Raw genomic sequence first — 18,443 nt, 5'->3', positions numbered from 1 at the left:
AAATCGTTGTGAGGAGACGCAGTGACCGAACGAGTATTGAATTCAGTTATTAATTTGTACTTTCTCTATAGCAATCAGTAATTCTGATCAACGTCCAATCGTTTTAATGTATGTTGTGATCATTCCCGACAAGATATGTTACAAATCGTTCGGTCATTCGTCGCCGAATGATGCTCTAGGTCTTTGTCCAAGTCAGACACTGCTCCCATGTTTTAATAATTAGTTACTTTGCCCATCTTGCAAAGACGTGTTGACCTCCAGACGAGATAATAAAGGTAAACTACAAAAGAACTTAAACTAAAAACTAAGGAGCAACATGTTAACGGCAATTCTACAGGATGTGAATCTAGTAACTTCATCACTAAACCATCTCACTTCGTTTTACAGTAATATTTATTTTATTTTATTTTTATGTATGTATTATTTACGTTCCAAAAAAATGTTCAAATGTGTGTGAAATCTTATGGTACTTAACTCCTAATGTCGTCAGTCCCTAAGCTTACACACTACTTAACCTAAATTATCCTAAGGACAAACACACACACCCATGCCCGCGGGAGGACTCGAACCTCCGCCAGGACCAGCCGCACAATCCATGACTGCAGCACCCAAGACCGCACGGCTAATCCCGCGCGGCTTTCCATTCCACAGAAGGGACTTGCACAATAGCGGTCATGTTGTCGCTATTCAACCTTTGAATAAAACAAAATAGATTAATAAGAGTGAGAAAGACATGTATTGGAAACTTGATGAGATGTTTTTAATGTGTACAGTCCTGAATCCCGTAAAGATTAGGGTACTGTGGTTTGTCAGTAACTGATCTTGACGCAGAAAGGATTAGAAAAGAAGTGATATGGAAATGAACTTGTAATGAGTTTTAGAGGGGATCCAGAGACAGGGTGTGAATTGTAATAAGTAGGTATAATGGTATATGAATAGGCCTCGAGAGCGTCTTGTCACGGAGGGGAAGGACTTCGAAATTATCCTGGAAAGGGAAAAAGACACGACGTTTATAGAGCACTGCAACGTTGTGACACAGGTGCGTATTAAGTCAGTTCTAAAGGTAGGACTGTGTAGGAGATATAGGAGGGTTCCATTTTGCTGGGAACATAGGACAGACGAAAGTACTTGGGGTGTTTCAAAAGATGTATAAAAGTTGGTTCAGAATGCAAGTGTGGGAGGATATCACATATAGAAGGCTATGCTGAATGCAATATGTTCTACGGTTTCGAATAAGTGGTAAAATTTGAGAGGGGCAGTTCCATGAAAGAACTACAAATGGTTCAAATGGCTCTGAGCACTATGGGACTCAACTGCTGTGGTCATAAGTCCCCTAGAACTTAGAACTACTTAAACCTAACCAACCTAAGGACATCACAGACATCCATGCCCGAGTCAGCATTCGAACCTGCGACCGTAGCGGTCGTGCGGTTCCAGACTGTAGCGCCTTTAACCGCTCGGCCACTCCGGCCGGCAAAGAACTACATAGGTGATGATGGGGCAGTTGTACTGTAGCTAAATATCGTATGTATGATGGCTGTATTAATATGAGAATATGCGGCTTATTTTGGAACACTAGGTAACAGAATGTGATTCACAACAAGAGAAAAAATATTACCAATTGCCTGACATTGTCCAAGTGCGCATCTACGTCTGCACATACTCCGCAAGCGGAGGGTACCCGGTACCACTACTAGTCATTTTCCACTCGTAAATAGAGAGAGGGATAAACGACTGTGTATATGACTACGTGTGAGCCAGTATCTTATCTTCGCGGTCCTTGGGCGAAATGTATGTTGGCGGCAGTAGAATCATTTTGCACTCAGCTTCAAATGCCGGTTCTCTAAATTTTCTCAGGAGTGTTCCACGAAAAGAACGTCGCTTTCCTTCGACGGATTCCCATTTGACTTCCCGAAGCATCTCCGGAACACTTCCGAATTATTCGAAGCTACCGGTAACAAATCTAGCACCCGCCTCTGAACTGATTCGATGTATTCCTTTAATCCGACCTGGTGGGGATCCCATACACTCAAACACTAGTCAGTAACAGGTCTCACAAGTGTCGTTTGTGCGGTCACCTTTACAAATGAACCGCAATTTCCTAAAATTCTCCCAATAAGTCAAGCATTCGCCTTCGCCTCATCTGTTCTCACATGCTTGTTCTATTTCATACTGCTTTGCAACGTTACGCCCAGATATTTAAACTGTATCAGGCAGGACACTACCAATGCTGCGTCCGAACATTACGAGTTTGTTTTCCGTACTCATCTGCAATAACTTACATTTTTCTACATCTAGAGCCACTGCCATTTTTTAACCCAACTATAAATTTAGTCTAAGTCATCTTTATATCATCCAACAGTCAGCCCGTACACTACAACATTATCAGCAAACAACAGCAGATTGCAGCCCACCCTGTCCGCCAAATTATATGTGTATATGGAGAACAACAGCGGTCCTACCACACTTCCCCGTCACATTTCCTGGCGATACCTCGTCTCTGATGAACACTCATCGTAGAGAACATACTGGGTTCTACACTACTAGCCATTACAATTGCTACACCACGAAGGTGACGTGCTACAGACGCGAAATTTAACCGTTAGGAAGAACATGATGTGATAAGCAAATGATTAGCTTTTCAGAGCATTCGCACAAGGTTGGCGCCGGTGGCGACACCTACAACGTGCTCACATGAGGAAAGTTTCCAACCGATTACTCATACCCAAACAGCAGTTGACCGGCGTTGCCTGGTGAAACGTTGTTGTGATGCCTCGTGTAAGGAGGAGAAATGCGTACCATCACGTTTCCGACTTTGATAAAGGTCGGATTGTAGCCTATCGCGATTGCGGTTTATCGTATCACGACATTGCTGCTCGCGTTGGTCGAGATCCAATGACTGTTAGCAGAATATGGAATCGGTGGGTTCAGGAGGGTAATACGGAACGCCGTGCTGGATCCCAACGGCCTCGTATCACTAACAGTCGAGATGACAGGCATCTTATCCGCATGGCTGCGACGGATCCTGCAGCCACGTCTCGATCCCTGAGTCAACAGATGGGGACGTTTGCATGACAAAAACCATCTGCACGAACAGTTCGACGACATTTGTAGCAGCATGGACTATCAGCTCGGAGACCATGGCTGCGGTTACCCTTGACGCTGCATCACAGACAGGAGCGCCTGCGATGGTGTACTCAACGACGAACCTGGGTGCACGAATGGCAAAACGTCATTTTTTCGGATGAATCCAGATTCTGTTTACACCATCACGATGGTCGCATCCGTGTTTGGCGACATCGCGGTGAACGCACATTGGAAGCGTGTATTCGTCATCGCCATACTGGCGTATCACCCAGCGTAATGGTATGGGGTGCCATTGGTTACACGTCTCGGTCACCTCTTGTTCGCACTGACGGCACTTTGAACAGTGGACATTACATTTCAGATGTGTTACGACCTGTGGCTCTACCCTTCATTTAATCCCCGCGAAACCCTACATTTCAACAGGATAATGCACGACCGCATGTTGCATGTCCTGTAAGGGCCTTTCTGGATACAGAAAATGTTCGCCTGCTGCCCTGGCCAGCACATTCAGATCTCTCACCAAATGAAAACGTCTGGTCAATGGTGGCCGAACAACTGGTTCCAAGCTCTGTTCGACTGAATGCCCAGGAGTATCAAGGCCGTTATTACGGCCAGAGATGGTTGTTCTGGGTACTGATACCTCAGGATCTATGCATCCAAATTGCGTGAAAATGTAATCACATGTCAGTTTAGTATAATACATTTGTCCAATGAATACCCGTTTCGCTACGGTCGCAGGTTCGAATCCTGCCTTGGGAATGGATGTGTGTGATGTCCTTAGGTTAGTTAGGTTTAAGTAGTTCTGAGTTCTAGGGGACTGATGACCTCAGAAGTTAAGTCCCATAGTGCTCAGAGCCATTTGAACCATTTTGAATACCCGTTTATTATCTGCATTTCTTCTTGGTGTAGCAGTTTGAATGGCCAGTAGTGTATTATTTAAGAAGTCTTCGAACTACACATAGATCTGGGACCCTATTGTGTACGCTCGTACCTGCACTGGTGCACCGTGTCAATGCTTTCCGGAAATCTAGAAATATAGAATCTGCCTTTTGCCTTCATCCATAGTTCGCAGTATATTATGTGAGAAAGGGGCAAGCTGAGTTTTGCACTAGCGGTGCTTTCTGAAACCGTAATATTTCTTAAGCTTCTCCGTCTCAAGAAAACTCGTGCTTAAATAATGTATGCGATGTGGGTTTGCAGGTGTCGGTGCACCGGACGAAGGAGGACGGGCCCTCGGAGTACCTGATGGTGATGAAGGGCGCCCCGGAGCGGCTGCTGGAGCGCTGCACCAGGGTGATGGTGGGGGAGGAGGAGCACGCCCTGGACCACAAGTGGCGGCTGGCCTGCCAGGAGGCGTACGGCCAGATGATGGCCATGGGCGAGCGCGTGCTCGGCTTCTGCGACCTGGCGCTGCCCCCAGACACCTACAAGCGCGGGTACGTCTTCGACGCCGAGAAGCAGAACTTCCCGCAAACGGGCATGCGCTTCGTGGGCTTCATGTCGCTCGTCGATCCACCGCGCCCCGGAGTTCTCGAGGTGAGGTTCGTTACGATGCGAGTCGGTAGCGGCTACGTTTTAGCTACTCCAATGTTATGTCTTCATTGCTAGTGATAAGTTTGTGGAAGGCGGCCAGAGATGTCCGTCGCTGTACGAATCTGGACAGGCGAGCAAAAGATTAGGTAAAAAAAGTTGCAATTTTTATAAATATATTGTATGGTAGAACCTCACTGATCCGTTCCATACGGGATCATATAAAATTAATTGTTGGTAAGGCGGGTGCCAGGTTGAGATTCACTGGGAGAGTCCTTCGAAAATGTAGTCCATCAACAAAGGAGGTGGCTCACAAAACACTCGTTCGACCTATACTTGAGTATTGCTCATCATTGTGGGATCCGTACCAGGTCGGGTTGACAGAGGAGATAGAGAAGATCCAAAGAAGAGAGGCGCGTTTCGTCACAGGGTTATTTGGTAAGCGTGATAGCGTTACGGAGATGTTTAGCAAACTCAAGTGGCAAACTCTTCAGGAGAGGCGCTCTGCATCGCGGAGTAGCTTGCGTTGTGTACATAGTTCCGCGTAGTCAGCGCATACACAACTTTCCCACTAGAGCACGCCCCGCTAAGCACAACAGCGCAGGCGCAGCGCTCGTCCGTCTCCGCACTACGAGATGGCCCTGCCATAGAGACGGACCAAATTCTGCTTCCACCGATCCGCGTATTAATATGTAACGCAGCCAATGAGATTGCTCCTAACGTAGAGCCTTTTCTCCTCACGGATCACACTCGTGCAGTGATACATGAACGCGCGAGGTATTATAACGAGTGTACAGACCTCCAATTAGTCAGCCTGCATTTGTCTGCAACAGTCTGTACGAGTTCTACATTTGTCTGTGCCAGTCTATAGTCAAGTTTCAGTCTGCGCCTAATAAGATTACCGTAGTCCTGTACACAGCCATGAAGATAAATGTATAGACACTTTTGTCAAGTATCAGAGATATATGTGAGAATAAGATAACGTACCAATACCAAAGGAACTTCAGATTGTCAATTGTAAATAGCACCCAGAACCAAGTTAAGTAATTTTTATACTTGTTATTATTTTAATAAATGTGTGTGAAAATTAATCAAGTTCTGTTTCAAGTTGGTTACCGTCAATCTGCTACTCTAAGCGTGCAAGTGGCATTTCTATCGTCTGACCTAACGGCAGAAGATAAAGACGCCACGATAAGACCACGAGACATATTGCTGACACTCGCCTACTTCGTTAGAGCGACAGATCAAATAATCTGATGGCGTGTGTACTGCAGGTCTTACAGTACGCACACCCCAGCTTGCTGTCCTGGTTTCGAGAGGGTGCATTTCTGGATGAGGTATCGTATATATTGCTTCCCCCTACTCATACCTCTCGAGGAGAGTACGAATGTAAAATTATAGGGATTCGAGCGCGCACTGAGGCTTTCCGGCAGTCGTTCTTCCCGCGAACCATACGCGAGTGGAACAGGAAAGGGAGGTATTGACAGTGACACGTAAAATGCCCTCCGCCACACACCGTTGGGTGGCTTGCGGAGTATAAATGTAGATGGATCGGGAGCATGGTCGGGATGTAAAATAAGTCGGATTACACAGTGCAGGAAATCTGAACTCTCTGTCTTGGCGTGATATGAATGTATGTCTTCTTAACTAAATCACATACGCTGATAGCGGAAATGAAATCAGAAGTGTTCGATCATGTACTAGTTTTTCCGGAAAATATGTGGCATGTATACCAATATCGAGAAACACTGAAACGATTCAGTAAAAATAGAGGAGGAATCTGTAGTTGATTAATATACCGGTCAAGTAATAAAATTAATCGATTGTATTACGAAACATAAAATAAAATGAAAATAACATCGAGAAAGCTAAATAAAGTTGAAATTTACTTACAGGTTAGAAACTTTCCCTGGAAACTTTCCGTCTGTGGGTGAATGGTGAAACTTGTTTTGGGAGTTGTCCAGCAGAAATCTGCCAAACGATTTGGTGACCATCTTCCTAAATTTGGATAAGAAACTGTGCGTGTGGTTCTCTTGAGATTCCTATTACTTCCGCCAAACAAAAGTAGTAGTCTGTACTGTGAACTCTAGGTTCCGTCGACAACTGTGGAACGGCAAATGGCATAGATGGGTCGCTTCAATGCATCCAGCCTCTAAAATTGCTGGAACAACTTGAACAACAATCCTGTGGTGCCCAACACTTATCCTCATCTACCTTTGATTCAAAATAAAACTCGCATGTCATTTTGACGATCAGTGAAATGTGATGTCTCTGAGACTTAGTCTTAAACTCGCCACACACATAGCAGAAAATACACTCCTGGAAATGGAAAAAAGAACACATTGACGCCGGTGTGTCAGACCCACCATACTTGTTCCGGACACTGCGAGAGGGCTGTACAAGCAATGATCACACGCACAGCACAGCGGACACACCAGGAACCGCGGTGTTGGCCGTCGAATGGCACTAGCTGCGCAGCATTTGTGCACCGCCGCCGTCAGTGTCAGCCAGTTTGCCGTGGCATACGGAGCTCCATCGCAGTCTTTAACACTGGTAGCATGCCGCGACAGCGTGGACGTGAACCGTATGTGCAGTTGACGGACTTTGAGCGAGGGCGTATAGTGGGCATGCGGGAGGCCGGGTGGACGTACCGCCGAATAGCTCAAAACGTGGGGCGTGAGGTCTCCACAGTACATCGATGTTGTCGCCAGTGGTCGGCGGAAGGTGCACGTGCCCGTCGACCTGGGACCGGACCGCAGCGACGCACGGATGCACGCCAAGACCGTAGGATCCTACGCAGTGCCGTAGGGGACCGCACCGCCACTTCCCAGCAAATTAGGGACACTGTTGCTCCTGGGGTATCGGCGAGGACCATTCGCAACCGTCTCCATGAAGCTGGGCTACGGTCCCGCACACCGTTAGGCCGCCCCAACATCGTGCAGCCCGCCTCCAGTGGTGTCGCGACAGGCGTGAATGGAGGGACGAATGGAGACGTGTCGTCTTCAGCGATGAGAGTCGCTTCTGCCTTGGTGCCAATGATGGTCGAATGCGTGTTTGGCGCCGTGCAGGTGAGCGCCACAATCAGGACTGCATACGACCGAGGCACACAGGGCCAACACCCGGCATCATGGTGTGGGGAGCAATCTCCTACACTGGCCGTACACCACTGGTGATCGTCGAGGGGACACTGAATAGTGCACGGTACATCCAAACCGTCATCGAACCCATCGTTCTACCATTCCTAGACCGGCAAGGGAACTTGCTGTTCCAACAGGACAATGCACGTCCGCATGTATCCCGTGCCACCCAACGTGCTCTAGAAGGTGTAAGTCAACTACCCTGGCCAGCAAGATCTCCGGATCTGTCCCCCATTGAGCATGTTTGGGACTGGATGAAGCGTCGTCTCACGCGGTCTGCACGTCCAGCACGAACGCTGGTCCAACTGAGGCGCCAGGTGGAAATGGCATGGCAAGCCGTTCCACAGGACTACATCCAGCATCTCTACGATCGTCTCCATGGGAGAATAGCAGCCTGCATTGCTGCGAAAGGTGGATATACACTGTACTAGTGCCGACATTGTGCATGCTCTGTTGCCTGTGTCTATGTGCCTGTGGTTCTGTCAGTGTGATCATGTGATGTATCTGACCCCAGGAATGTGTCAATAAAGTTTCCCCTTCCTGGGACAATAAATTCACGGTGTTCTTATTTCAATTTCCAGGAGTGTATTTGGTTCAAAATGGTTCAAATGGCTCTGAGCACTATGGGACTTAACAGCTGAGGTCATCAGTCCCCTAGAACTTAGAACTACTTAAACCTAACTAACCTAAGGACATCACACACATCCATGCCCGAGGCAGGATTCGAACCTACGACCGTAGCAGTCGCGCGGTTCCGGACTGCGCGCCTAGAACCGCGAGACCACCGCGGCCAGCCAAAATATTTGGAGAATTAAGTTACTGCCTAGACATCCCTGAGTATAACAAACATGCAAACACGCACACACAATATTCTTGAAGGTAGCGAATGTACACCCGTCAAAAATCGATACCATGTGATTTCACAGTGAGATAGTCGATTGACTGGTGTAACTGCAACTTCCATTTACCTACCCAAGTGGCTATCTCCCCCTCCCCTCTCTACTCGCACCAATAGGCAATAACATTCTTAAAATAACAGATTGTGACAAGCGCAGCGACAACACAAATAAAGCAGTCGAGTGCAGATAAAATTGCGTTTCGAGAAAAAAGTTTAAGTGATAGCGAACAATGGTTTTCACCGTGATCGTCAGGGAACTGAACTACATAAAAACCTCGTATTTTTATTCTGCTGCAAATTTCACTGTTGCACTGTGTACAAAAAGAAACGAATGGAAATTGTCGACACACTAAAATATATTACTCCAAAATGTAATGTACTGTAGTGTCCGTACTCGAAAATACGTATGTATCGCAAGGCAAAATATTGTTACTGTGAGTGAAAATTTAACAACTGTACGTACCTTATGATAGGACTGCACTGGCGCACAACAGAGTCACTGTATGGCGAATGCAGTTAAAGTTCTTGCAGGGACCATTTTGTAGTTTTAAGTCAGATTCACGAATGTTATGCACTTTATCAGAGAACAGCTTAAGCTCTTTAATAAAGTTTTCAAACTTCGTAACAAATTCATTGGCACATTCCTCCCAAGCAGACAGCTTCTCGCTGGAACGAATTACATTTCGAACGTCATGTCGTTTTTTCCACAGATATGGCCAGCTTTCACTCGCTGTACACTTTTCATTTTCATTGCTTCCATTTAATTTTTCGCCCAAATCAGTGACTTTTCTGTCATGATTAGTGCAGATGACCAAGTTCTTTTTCTTCTCTTCTGTTCAGACCACACCCACAAAGCATTGTTTGGAATTTCCCTTTTGTGCTTATTTAAAGTCTTGCATGTTTTCTGTCCGTTGTTATAATCAATCATCATTGTGTGACTTTCAAGAGTTTTCCTATTTTTTCTCCAGTCTTTAACAGCTGTTACCCAACATCTACCTCACTTGCAGTGTTTTGAATAGACTCATCTCTGTCTAACATTAAAAGTACTTTCCGTTTCCCCGCTGAATACAGTGTCACATGTTTATGTTTAATTGAGGGCATAATTTAGTTTTAGACACTTTAATACGTATGAAGAGCACTGTCACTTTTTTATAAAAAGTCTGTGCGCACAGTAACACTTGTTGATCGAGTTAGAAATAGTTATTTCATAGTGAAGCTGATCAACCTACCGCACCTATCATCAGTCAGCTGCCTACTGACCCGTGTCGCGGACGATGAGTCACTGACATGTCCAAACAAACACCGGAAAATGGATAGTCGGACAGTGAGGGCAGGTCGGACCATCCGAGATCGGAATAGTGGGTTTCTACCGTACTCAACTAGTGGGAAAGAAAGGATACGCTGTTGACAATTTGTGGCAGAAATGGCTAGCTATAAGCAGAGGCCCGACATGGGCGTGAGTCTAACCTCATTGCATGTTTACCGGCAAAGTTAACTATCAACAGCTCGGTGTAACGTTCGGCATCAGCTGGTAACTAGAAGTGGTCTTGAACTAAAAGTCTGACGCCCAGCTGGCCGCCGCTTACAGCACCGCCCTCGTCGTCTGCATTGGTCGGTGGCTTTGAGGTTCTTCACTGGCGGCGATCTTCAAAGCGCCGCTCGCGGCGCCCCCAGGAATCTTCGAACAACGTGGGATTCGCACTTGATAACTGAGACACTTTACAGCATACTTCTCCGTGTTATGTCACTTTACAAACTATTCCATTGCTTCAAAAAGGATTTTACGTGCGTATTTTAGGTGAATACGTTGGGCAGCTTTGAACCTCTGTATCTCGGAAACGGATAAAGACATGAAGAAAATTTTCGCAGTTGTTCAAGATCAGTATCTTAGGAATACACGGAAAAAATGTTATCCATTTGCTGTGCGTAGCCCTCTTGGATCCCTAGACTGGTTTTTAGTACGCTGTTGACGGCGAAAACATATTTAAAAACCTTTTTTGTGGGGTTCTCTAAGGAACCTCTGTGAACTAACCGATTTGCTCCATTTACGTAAGCAACTGTACTGTAGAATAGCGACACTAAAACGATCGTTTTATTGGGTATACAAATACTCCCTCCATAACCGTTGACCTACCTTTTTGTCACCAAAGAACCCGATATATGAGCACCGGAAAACCCCGTTTTTATGCGGTGTCTTTTTGGCGTTTTGGAACGTATTAGGTACGCATGCTGTCGCATGCATACCGATTCGGCTACAGAGACAGGTTTCAGAGCTTTAAAGCCAGCCCAGTCTAGCGGTGTACACTGGCGCAGCTACAATACTCAAAATTCCCGAATGGTAACAGTCACCAGCCGGAGGCGGCAGTTCTGTTCCTTTTCGCAGCAGTGGGTTGGAAACACGTTATCGTGATTGAACCTGCTACACCTACCTCTTATTTCTACAGCTACACAAATAATTTTTCAGTTCTACAGTATGCAGACTATGGGTTTACTACAATTGACGTAGGTTCAGTAGGTCGATTTGATAGTTAAATATGTTAGTAAATACTTAATTAGGTACAAAGGTAAGGTATGGAACAGCTTAAATAAGCGCTCAAAGGGAAATAATGTAGTATGTTGTAGTGCAGGACGAGGTACTTCCGTTGGTTGAAAATGTAGCGCGACATTTTATGCAGCAGCAAGTTTCTGACGAGCATGGCAACAAACATACCAATTATGGAAGTATCGAGCAGGAGCTTTTGGTTTGTTGGAAAAAAAAAAACATTTCGGGTATTCAGAAATGCTTTCGCATTTAAAATACGGACAGAAGAAGTGCTGAAGTTTGCGTATGTACTCCACAGTTAGTTGTCAGTAAACTGGCAGTTCTTGGCGTTTAGTAGAGTTAAACCCAAAGGAGGAATACTTTCGGGCAGAAGGAAAATGAGATGAAGAGACCAGGTGACCGAGGATCTACACCTCATTAAAGTGTCACATTGTACCTTGTGACAGCGATTTTGTGTGACGGATTAGTACTGCTAGTATATTAGTATGGTAAAGTGAGCATTTAGGAAAGCGATGAGCGCCGCCGCGTTCATTTAATTAATTATTTCATTATTCATTTCCTTTGTCATCCTCATTATGTTGTTATAATTTATAGAATGAGTGATTGTTTTGATTTTGGGTTCGTCTGCAGAGGAGCTGTAGGACAGAGATGTAAGCTTTACTTAGATTTTGGTGCCAACCTAACTCTTGTGGGGAAGTGACAAAGATGCATCTGTAGCAGTAGTCTTCGAGGCTTGGAGGATCCCCTTCCCCCACCCCCCCCTCCCGTTCCGCCTTAGGGAAGAGCTGACTGCCGGCCGGAGTGGCCGAGCGGTTCTGGACGCTCCAGTCTGGAACCGCGCGACCGCTACGGTCGCAGGTTCGAATCCTGCCTCGGGCATGGGTGTGTGTGATGTCCTTAGGTTAGTTAGGTTTAAGTAGTTCTAAGTTCTAGGGGACTTCTGACCACAGCAGTTGAGTCCCATAGTGCTCAGAGCCATTTGAACCATTTTTGGAAGAGCTGACTGACCGTTAGAGGCGCTACGCCATTCTTCGACATTCGGTTCCTGTTCTGGCTAGAGGGTGGACGGAAGCTATGAACGGCTCCGTAATGTAGTTTGCAATAGTCGCACAAACGAAAAAATGGCTGACATCGAAATAAGTGTCCAAGGAATAGAAAAGCAACTGGAATCACTCAATAGAGGAAAGTCCACTGGACCTGACGGGATACCAATTCGATTCTACACAGAGTACGCGAAAGAACTTGCCCCCCTTCTAACAGCCGTGTACCGCAAGTCTCTAGAGGAACGGAGGGTTCCAAATGATTGGAAAAGAGCACAGATAGTCCCAGTCTTCAAGAAGGGTCGTCGAGCAGATGCGCAAAACTATAGACCTATATCTCTGACGTCGATCTGTTGTAGAATTTTAGAACATGTTTTTTGCTCGAGTATCATGTCGTTTTTGTAAACCCAGAATCTACTATGTAGGAATCAACATGGATTCCGGAAACAGCGATCGTGTGAGACCCAACTCGCTTTATTTGTTCATGAGACCCAGAAAATATTAGATACAGGCTCCCAGGTTGATGCTATTTTTCTTGACTTCCGGAAGGCGTTCGATACAGTTCCGCACTGTCGCCTGATAAACAAAGTAAGAGCCTACGGAATATCAGACCAGCTGTGTGGCTGGATTGAAGAGTTTTTAGCAAACAGAACACAGCGTGTTGTTATCAATGGAGAGACGTCTACAGACGTTAAAGTAACCTCTGGCGTGCCACAGGGGAGTGTTATGGGACCATTGCTTTTCACAATATATATAAATGACCTAGTAGATAGTGTCGGAAGTTCCATGCGGCTTTTCGCGGATGATGCTGTAGTATACAGAAAAGTTGCAGCATTAGAAAATTGTAGCGAAATGCAGGAAGATCTGCAGCGGGTAGGCACTTGGTGCAGGGAGTGGCAACTGACCCTTAACATAGACAAATGTAATGTATTGCGAATACATAGAAAGAAGGATCCTTTATTGTATGATTATATGATAGCGGAACAAACACTGGTAGCAGTTACTTCTGTAAAATATCTGGGAGTATGCGTGCGGAACGATTTGAAGTGGAATGATCATATAAAATTAATTGTTGGTAAGGCGGGTACCAGGTTGAGATTCATTGGGAGAGTGCTTAGAAAATGTAGTCCATCAACAAAGGAGGTGGCTTACAAAGCGCTCGTTCGACCTATACTTGAGTATTGCTCATCAGTGTGGGATCCGTACCAGATCGGTCTGACGGAGGAGATAGAGAAGATCCAAAGAAGAGCGGCGCGTTTCGTCACAGGGTTATTTGGTAACCGTGATGGCGTTACGGAGATGTTTAATAAACTCAAGTGGCAGACTCTGAAAGAGAGGCGCTCTGCATCGCGGTGTAGCTTGCTCGCCAGGTTTCGAGAGGGTGCGTTTCTGGATGAGGTATCGAATATATTGCTTCCCCCTACTTATACCTCCCGAGGAGATCACGAATGTAAAATTAGAGAGATTAGAGCGCGCACGGAGGCTTTCAGACAGTCGTTCTTCCCGCGAACCATACGCGACTGGAACAGGAAAGGGAGGTAATGACAGTGGCACGTAAAGTGCCCTCCGCCACACACCGTTGGGTGGCTTGAGGAGTATAAATGTAGATGTAGATGTAGATATTATTGTTAAGATGATTACTCCGTTCTCTTTCGACAAAATTACAGTAAGGGTACGTGACGACCATCTTTTGTTGTAATTTTGCACATGATGAGAAGATGGTGTTTTGCCGAGAGCATGGAGCGCAATGGAATCCAGTAATACAAAGTCAATCTTCAGCACATTTGGAATTATATGAATTCTGTCCTCAGTAATCTTGCCTTTAATGATTAACGTAAATTAGTATGCTAAATATCAAACGATTTTTTTTTACAATGGGCCTCACTCAGTGTGTTCGATACAACCATGTGGTCGCCAAAGTAGAATAAAAGATAGTAGAGATTATAGCACGATTTCTGGTTTGGCGTTTTTCTTGTGAACTTTGTGAGATACTTAAATAAAGTATGCCACGACGAATATAGGCATGCATCGATGCAAGAGGATGTGCTACTGGGTATTAGAGGTACCGGTGTGTACAGCAATCTGGACAACCACCTCTGAACGTCTCGCTGTATGGCGGTACAATATGCAATGTGTGGTTTTCATGATGAATAAAAATGGCGGAAATGATGTTTATATTGATCTCAGTTCCAGTTTCCTGTACAGGTTCCATATCTCTCGGAACCGAGGAGATCCAAAACTTTTTTTGATGTGTGTATTTTAAGTTACGTCGTTCTTGTCTTCAGGTCTGTGTACACTGCGAACCCCCGACTTGTTAACTATCTAAAGAATACATTAATTTTCCAAGAAACCAGGTCTTGCCAATTCCGATCTTTTAAGGCTTTTATTGCGCCATTAAATACAACGCATATTCGATGACAAGTGTTTTGTTACAGGAGATCTTCTAGGTAACCAATAACAGTGTTTTTCCCATACATACATACACTACTGACCATTAAAATTGCTACACCAAGAAGAGATGAAGATGATAAACGGGTATGCATTGGACAAATATATTATACTAGAACTGACATGTGATTACATTTTCACGCAATTAGGGTGCATAGATCCTGAGAAATCAGTACCCAGAACAACCACCTCTGGCCGTAATAACGGCCTTGATACGCCTGGGAATTTAGTCAAACAGAGCTTGGATGGCGTGTACAGGTACAGCTGCCCATGCAGCTTCAACACGATACCACAGTTCATCGAGAGTACTGATTGGCGTATTGTGACGAGCCAGCTGCTCGACCACCATTGACCAAACGTTTTCAATTGGTGAGAGATCTGCTGAATGTGCTGCCCAGGGCAGCAGTCGAACATTTTCTGTATCCAGAAAGGCCCGTACAGGACTGCAACCTGCGATCGTGCATTATCCTGTTGAAATGTAGGGTTTCGCAGGGATTAAATGAAGGGTAGAGCCACGGGTCGTAACACATCTGAAATGCGACCGAGGCCTGTAACCAAAGGCACCCCATACCATCACGCCGGGTGATACGCCAGTATGGCGATGACGAATACACGCTTCCAATGTGCGTTCACCGCGATGTCGCCAAACACGGATGCGACCATCATGATGCCGTAAACAGAATCTGAATTCATCCGAAAAAATGACATTTTGCCATTCGTGCACCCAGGTTCGTCGCTGAGTACACCATCGCAGGCGCTCCTGTCTGTGATGCAGCGTCAAGGGTAACCGCAGCCATGGTCTCCGAGCTGATAGTCCATGCTGCTGCAAACGTCGTCGAACTGTTCGTGCAGATGGTTGTTGTCTTGCATACGTCCCCATTTGTTGACTCAGGGATCGAGACGTGGCTGCACGATCCGTTACAGCCATGCGGATTAGATGCCTGTTATCTCGACTGCTAGTGATACGAGGCCGTTGGGATCCGGCACGGCGTTCCGTATTACCCTCCTGAACCCATCGATTCCATATTCTGCTAACAGTCATTGGATCTCGACCAACGCGAGCAGCAATGTCGTGATACGATAAACCGCAATCGCGATAGGCTACAATCCGACCTTTATCAAAGTCGGAAACGTGATGGTACGCATTTCTCCTCCTTACACGAGGCATCACAACAACGTTTCACCAGGCAACGCCGGTCAACTGCTGTTTGTGTATGAGAAATCGTTTGGAAACTTTCCTCATGTCAGCACGTTGTAGGTCTCGCCACCGCCGCCAACCTTGTGTGAATGCTCTGAAAAGCTAATCATTTGCATATCACAGCATCTTCTTCCTGTCGGTTAAATTTCGCGTCTCTAGCACGTCATTTTCGTGGTGTAGCAATTTTAATGGCCAGTAGTGTTGGTGTAAACTTCTGGTCACTGGTATTCGTTGACAACGTGGCTGGCGCAGAAGACTATTGGCCGTCTGTGACTGCTTTGCCCGTCAAAGACCTCAGATACGTCTTCAGCTCCCTTGTAATGGCACGGAGACCAGACGGAATACCTCATACAAGTAAGGTTGGTAGGTTTCAGGAGAAAAGGGACGTAACTACAGGATCGTCAGTCCCTCATACAAATAATAAAATACACAAAACACGACTTGTCCGCTAATAAATCTTCTTAAATAACAATTAGAACTTTATATTCTGAACGATTATCCTGGATAACAATATACAATATTAGTACGAGATTTCACTTCCACTCAACGAAATTATTTAATTCCTAACTGTGGCTGCGAAACAGCTGGAAAATCTCGTACCCTCACATGCTACGTTAGAGACAGGCGATGTCAGCGCGAAAAAAAGACAGTAATAATATTCTGTTTTTAAATGAGTCATGGCTTGACTGTCACAATAAGCTGCATAATGAGTTGACAATCTTCGGTTTCGTAGTCTAATAATTTCAGCCCCAAAATCATTCGTGATAGGAATTCCGATTAGTTATCCCAATTGATGTTCGCCCCTGGTAGCTGAGTGGTCGGCGTGACGGAATGTCATACCAATGGGTCTGGGTTCGATTGTCGGCCGGGTCGGAGATTTTCTCCGCTCAGGGAGTGGATGTTGTGTTGTCCTTATCATCATCATTTCATCCCCATCTACAAGCCAGTCGCCGAAGTGGCTTCAACTAGAAAGACTTGCACCAGACGAACGGTCTACCCGACGGGAGGCCCTAGCGACACGGCATTTCCATTTCCATCCCAATTGATGAATTTTAATCAATCAGTATAGAAGTTTGGAAAGTAAATGAAAGACAGATCGTATCTGACTGTAACGGGAATACCTACTAACTTTCTAGGGTGCTTGAGCCTTCCCAAGCATTCTGCATAGATTAACAGTTTGTATTTCACTTAACAATCAAATAATTATTTTGGGCCGACCCCTTTTTATGAAACCACAAGCATTATATCAAGGAACTTAGCAAAACTGAATGTCCTGACTGGATAGTAAGTGCATGCAGTCTGGCAATGATCTCGCTCTGGCTATGATCTCCCCGGGAATTCGACGTGAAGAAATAAAGTGCAATCGGACGTAGCTAAATGCAAAGAAGCAAATCAGAAACGAATGGTAATCGGTAAGCACTTAGAGCAAGGGAAGAAGATGCCAAGGATTAGAAGGCTGTGCAGGAAGGTACTTGGCAAGGCCGAAAACCGACTGTGGTTTGTGGGTCAGGAGAGTTAGAGTAAATAAATAATTATCAGAGGGTGAGCAATGTTAGATATAAATAAATTCTGTTTACTTGCCCTTAGAATAAATCCTTTCTTCAGCTACCCTTTCCCATACTGAGTCAGAGTTTTGTTCAGACAATCAGGATGGTTCAAATGGCTCTAAGCACTATGGGACTTAACATCTGAAGTCATCAGTCCCCTGGAGTTAGAACTACTTAAACCTAACTAACCTAAGGACATCACACACATCCATGCCCGAGGCAGGATTCGAACCTCGACCGTAGCAGCAGCGCGGTTCCGGACTGAAGCGCCTAGAACCGCTCGGCCACAGCGGCTGGCCATTCAGGACGCCGTGTGCCGTACAGGAAAGGTACTTTAGTTCTGTTAATTGTCCCGATATCGTATCAATGATCTGGCGAGCAAACATATTTCCTTGAACAGGCGGATGGACGTTGCGCCACCGCCACAAGCCCTGCATAACAATACGCAGGTAACAGACCTGCGCTGACTTTCAACAGCACGTGGCACGCATGAACTAATCACCTGCGTCTCAGTACACGCACAGTCTTACGTCCTTCGACACTATCGGCTTTCTTGTGTCAGTGACAGGTCGACTGCAGCGCCCCTGGCGCGTCTGTCAGGAGTAGTCATTTTCGTTTACACGTCAGGACCAGAACTGCGTGTGTTGTGACAGCTTGTGCCGCTTATGTCACGTCACTGTCATATTGGTACTACGTTTTAATGCATGGTAAGATTATAAGGCAGACTCCTCGGACAACGCGCCAGATGGTGGCGTAGCGTGAGAATGGCCGGCCGACCAAGAACCTTGTCGTACTGCTTCGGAGAGAGGCTAAAATGGTTCAAATGGCTCTGAGCACTATGGGACTTAACATCTATGGTCATCAGTCCCCTAGAACTTAGAACTACTTAAACCTAACTAACCTAAGGACATCACACAACACGCAGCCATCACGAGGCAGAGAAAATCCCTGACCCCGCCGGGAATCGAACCCGGGAATCCGGGCGCGGGAAACGAGAACGCTACCGCACGACCACG

The 18,443-nt window shown here is 45.8% G+C and overlaps 1 protein-coding gene across 1 annotated transcript in view; it reads left to right on the top strand.

Annotated features, from left to right (window-relative positions):
* The window catches only part of LOC126445064 (sodium/potassium-transporting ATPase subunit alpha-2-like), a 161,707-nt gene that overhangs the window by 44,939 nt on the left and 98,325 nt on the right, over positions 1-18,443 (top strand). The window contains exon 4 of the mRNA XM_050090974.1: positions 4,288-4,623. Within this exon, the coding sequence (XP_049946931.1) occupies positions 4,288-4,623 (336 nt within the window). The remainder of the gene's footprint in view (positions 1-4,287; positions 4,624-18,443) is intronic.

This window comes from Schistocerca serialis, chromosome 1 (assembly GCF_023864345.2).
Source record: "Schistocerca serialis cubense isolate TAMUIC-IGC-003099 chromosome 1, iqSchSeri2.2, whole genome shotgun sequence".
Classification (NCBI taxonomy): Eukaryota; Metazoa; Arthropoda; class Insecta; order Orthoptera; family Acrididae; genus Schistocerca; species Schistocerca serialis.
The sequence above is the reverse complement of the archived record's forward strand: the minus strand, read 5'-3'. Positions and strand labels throughout refer to the sequence as shown.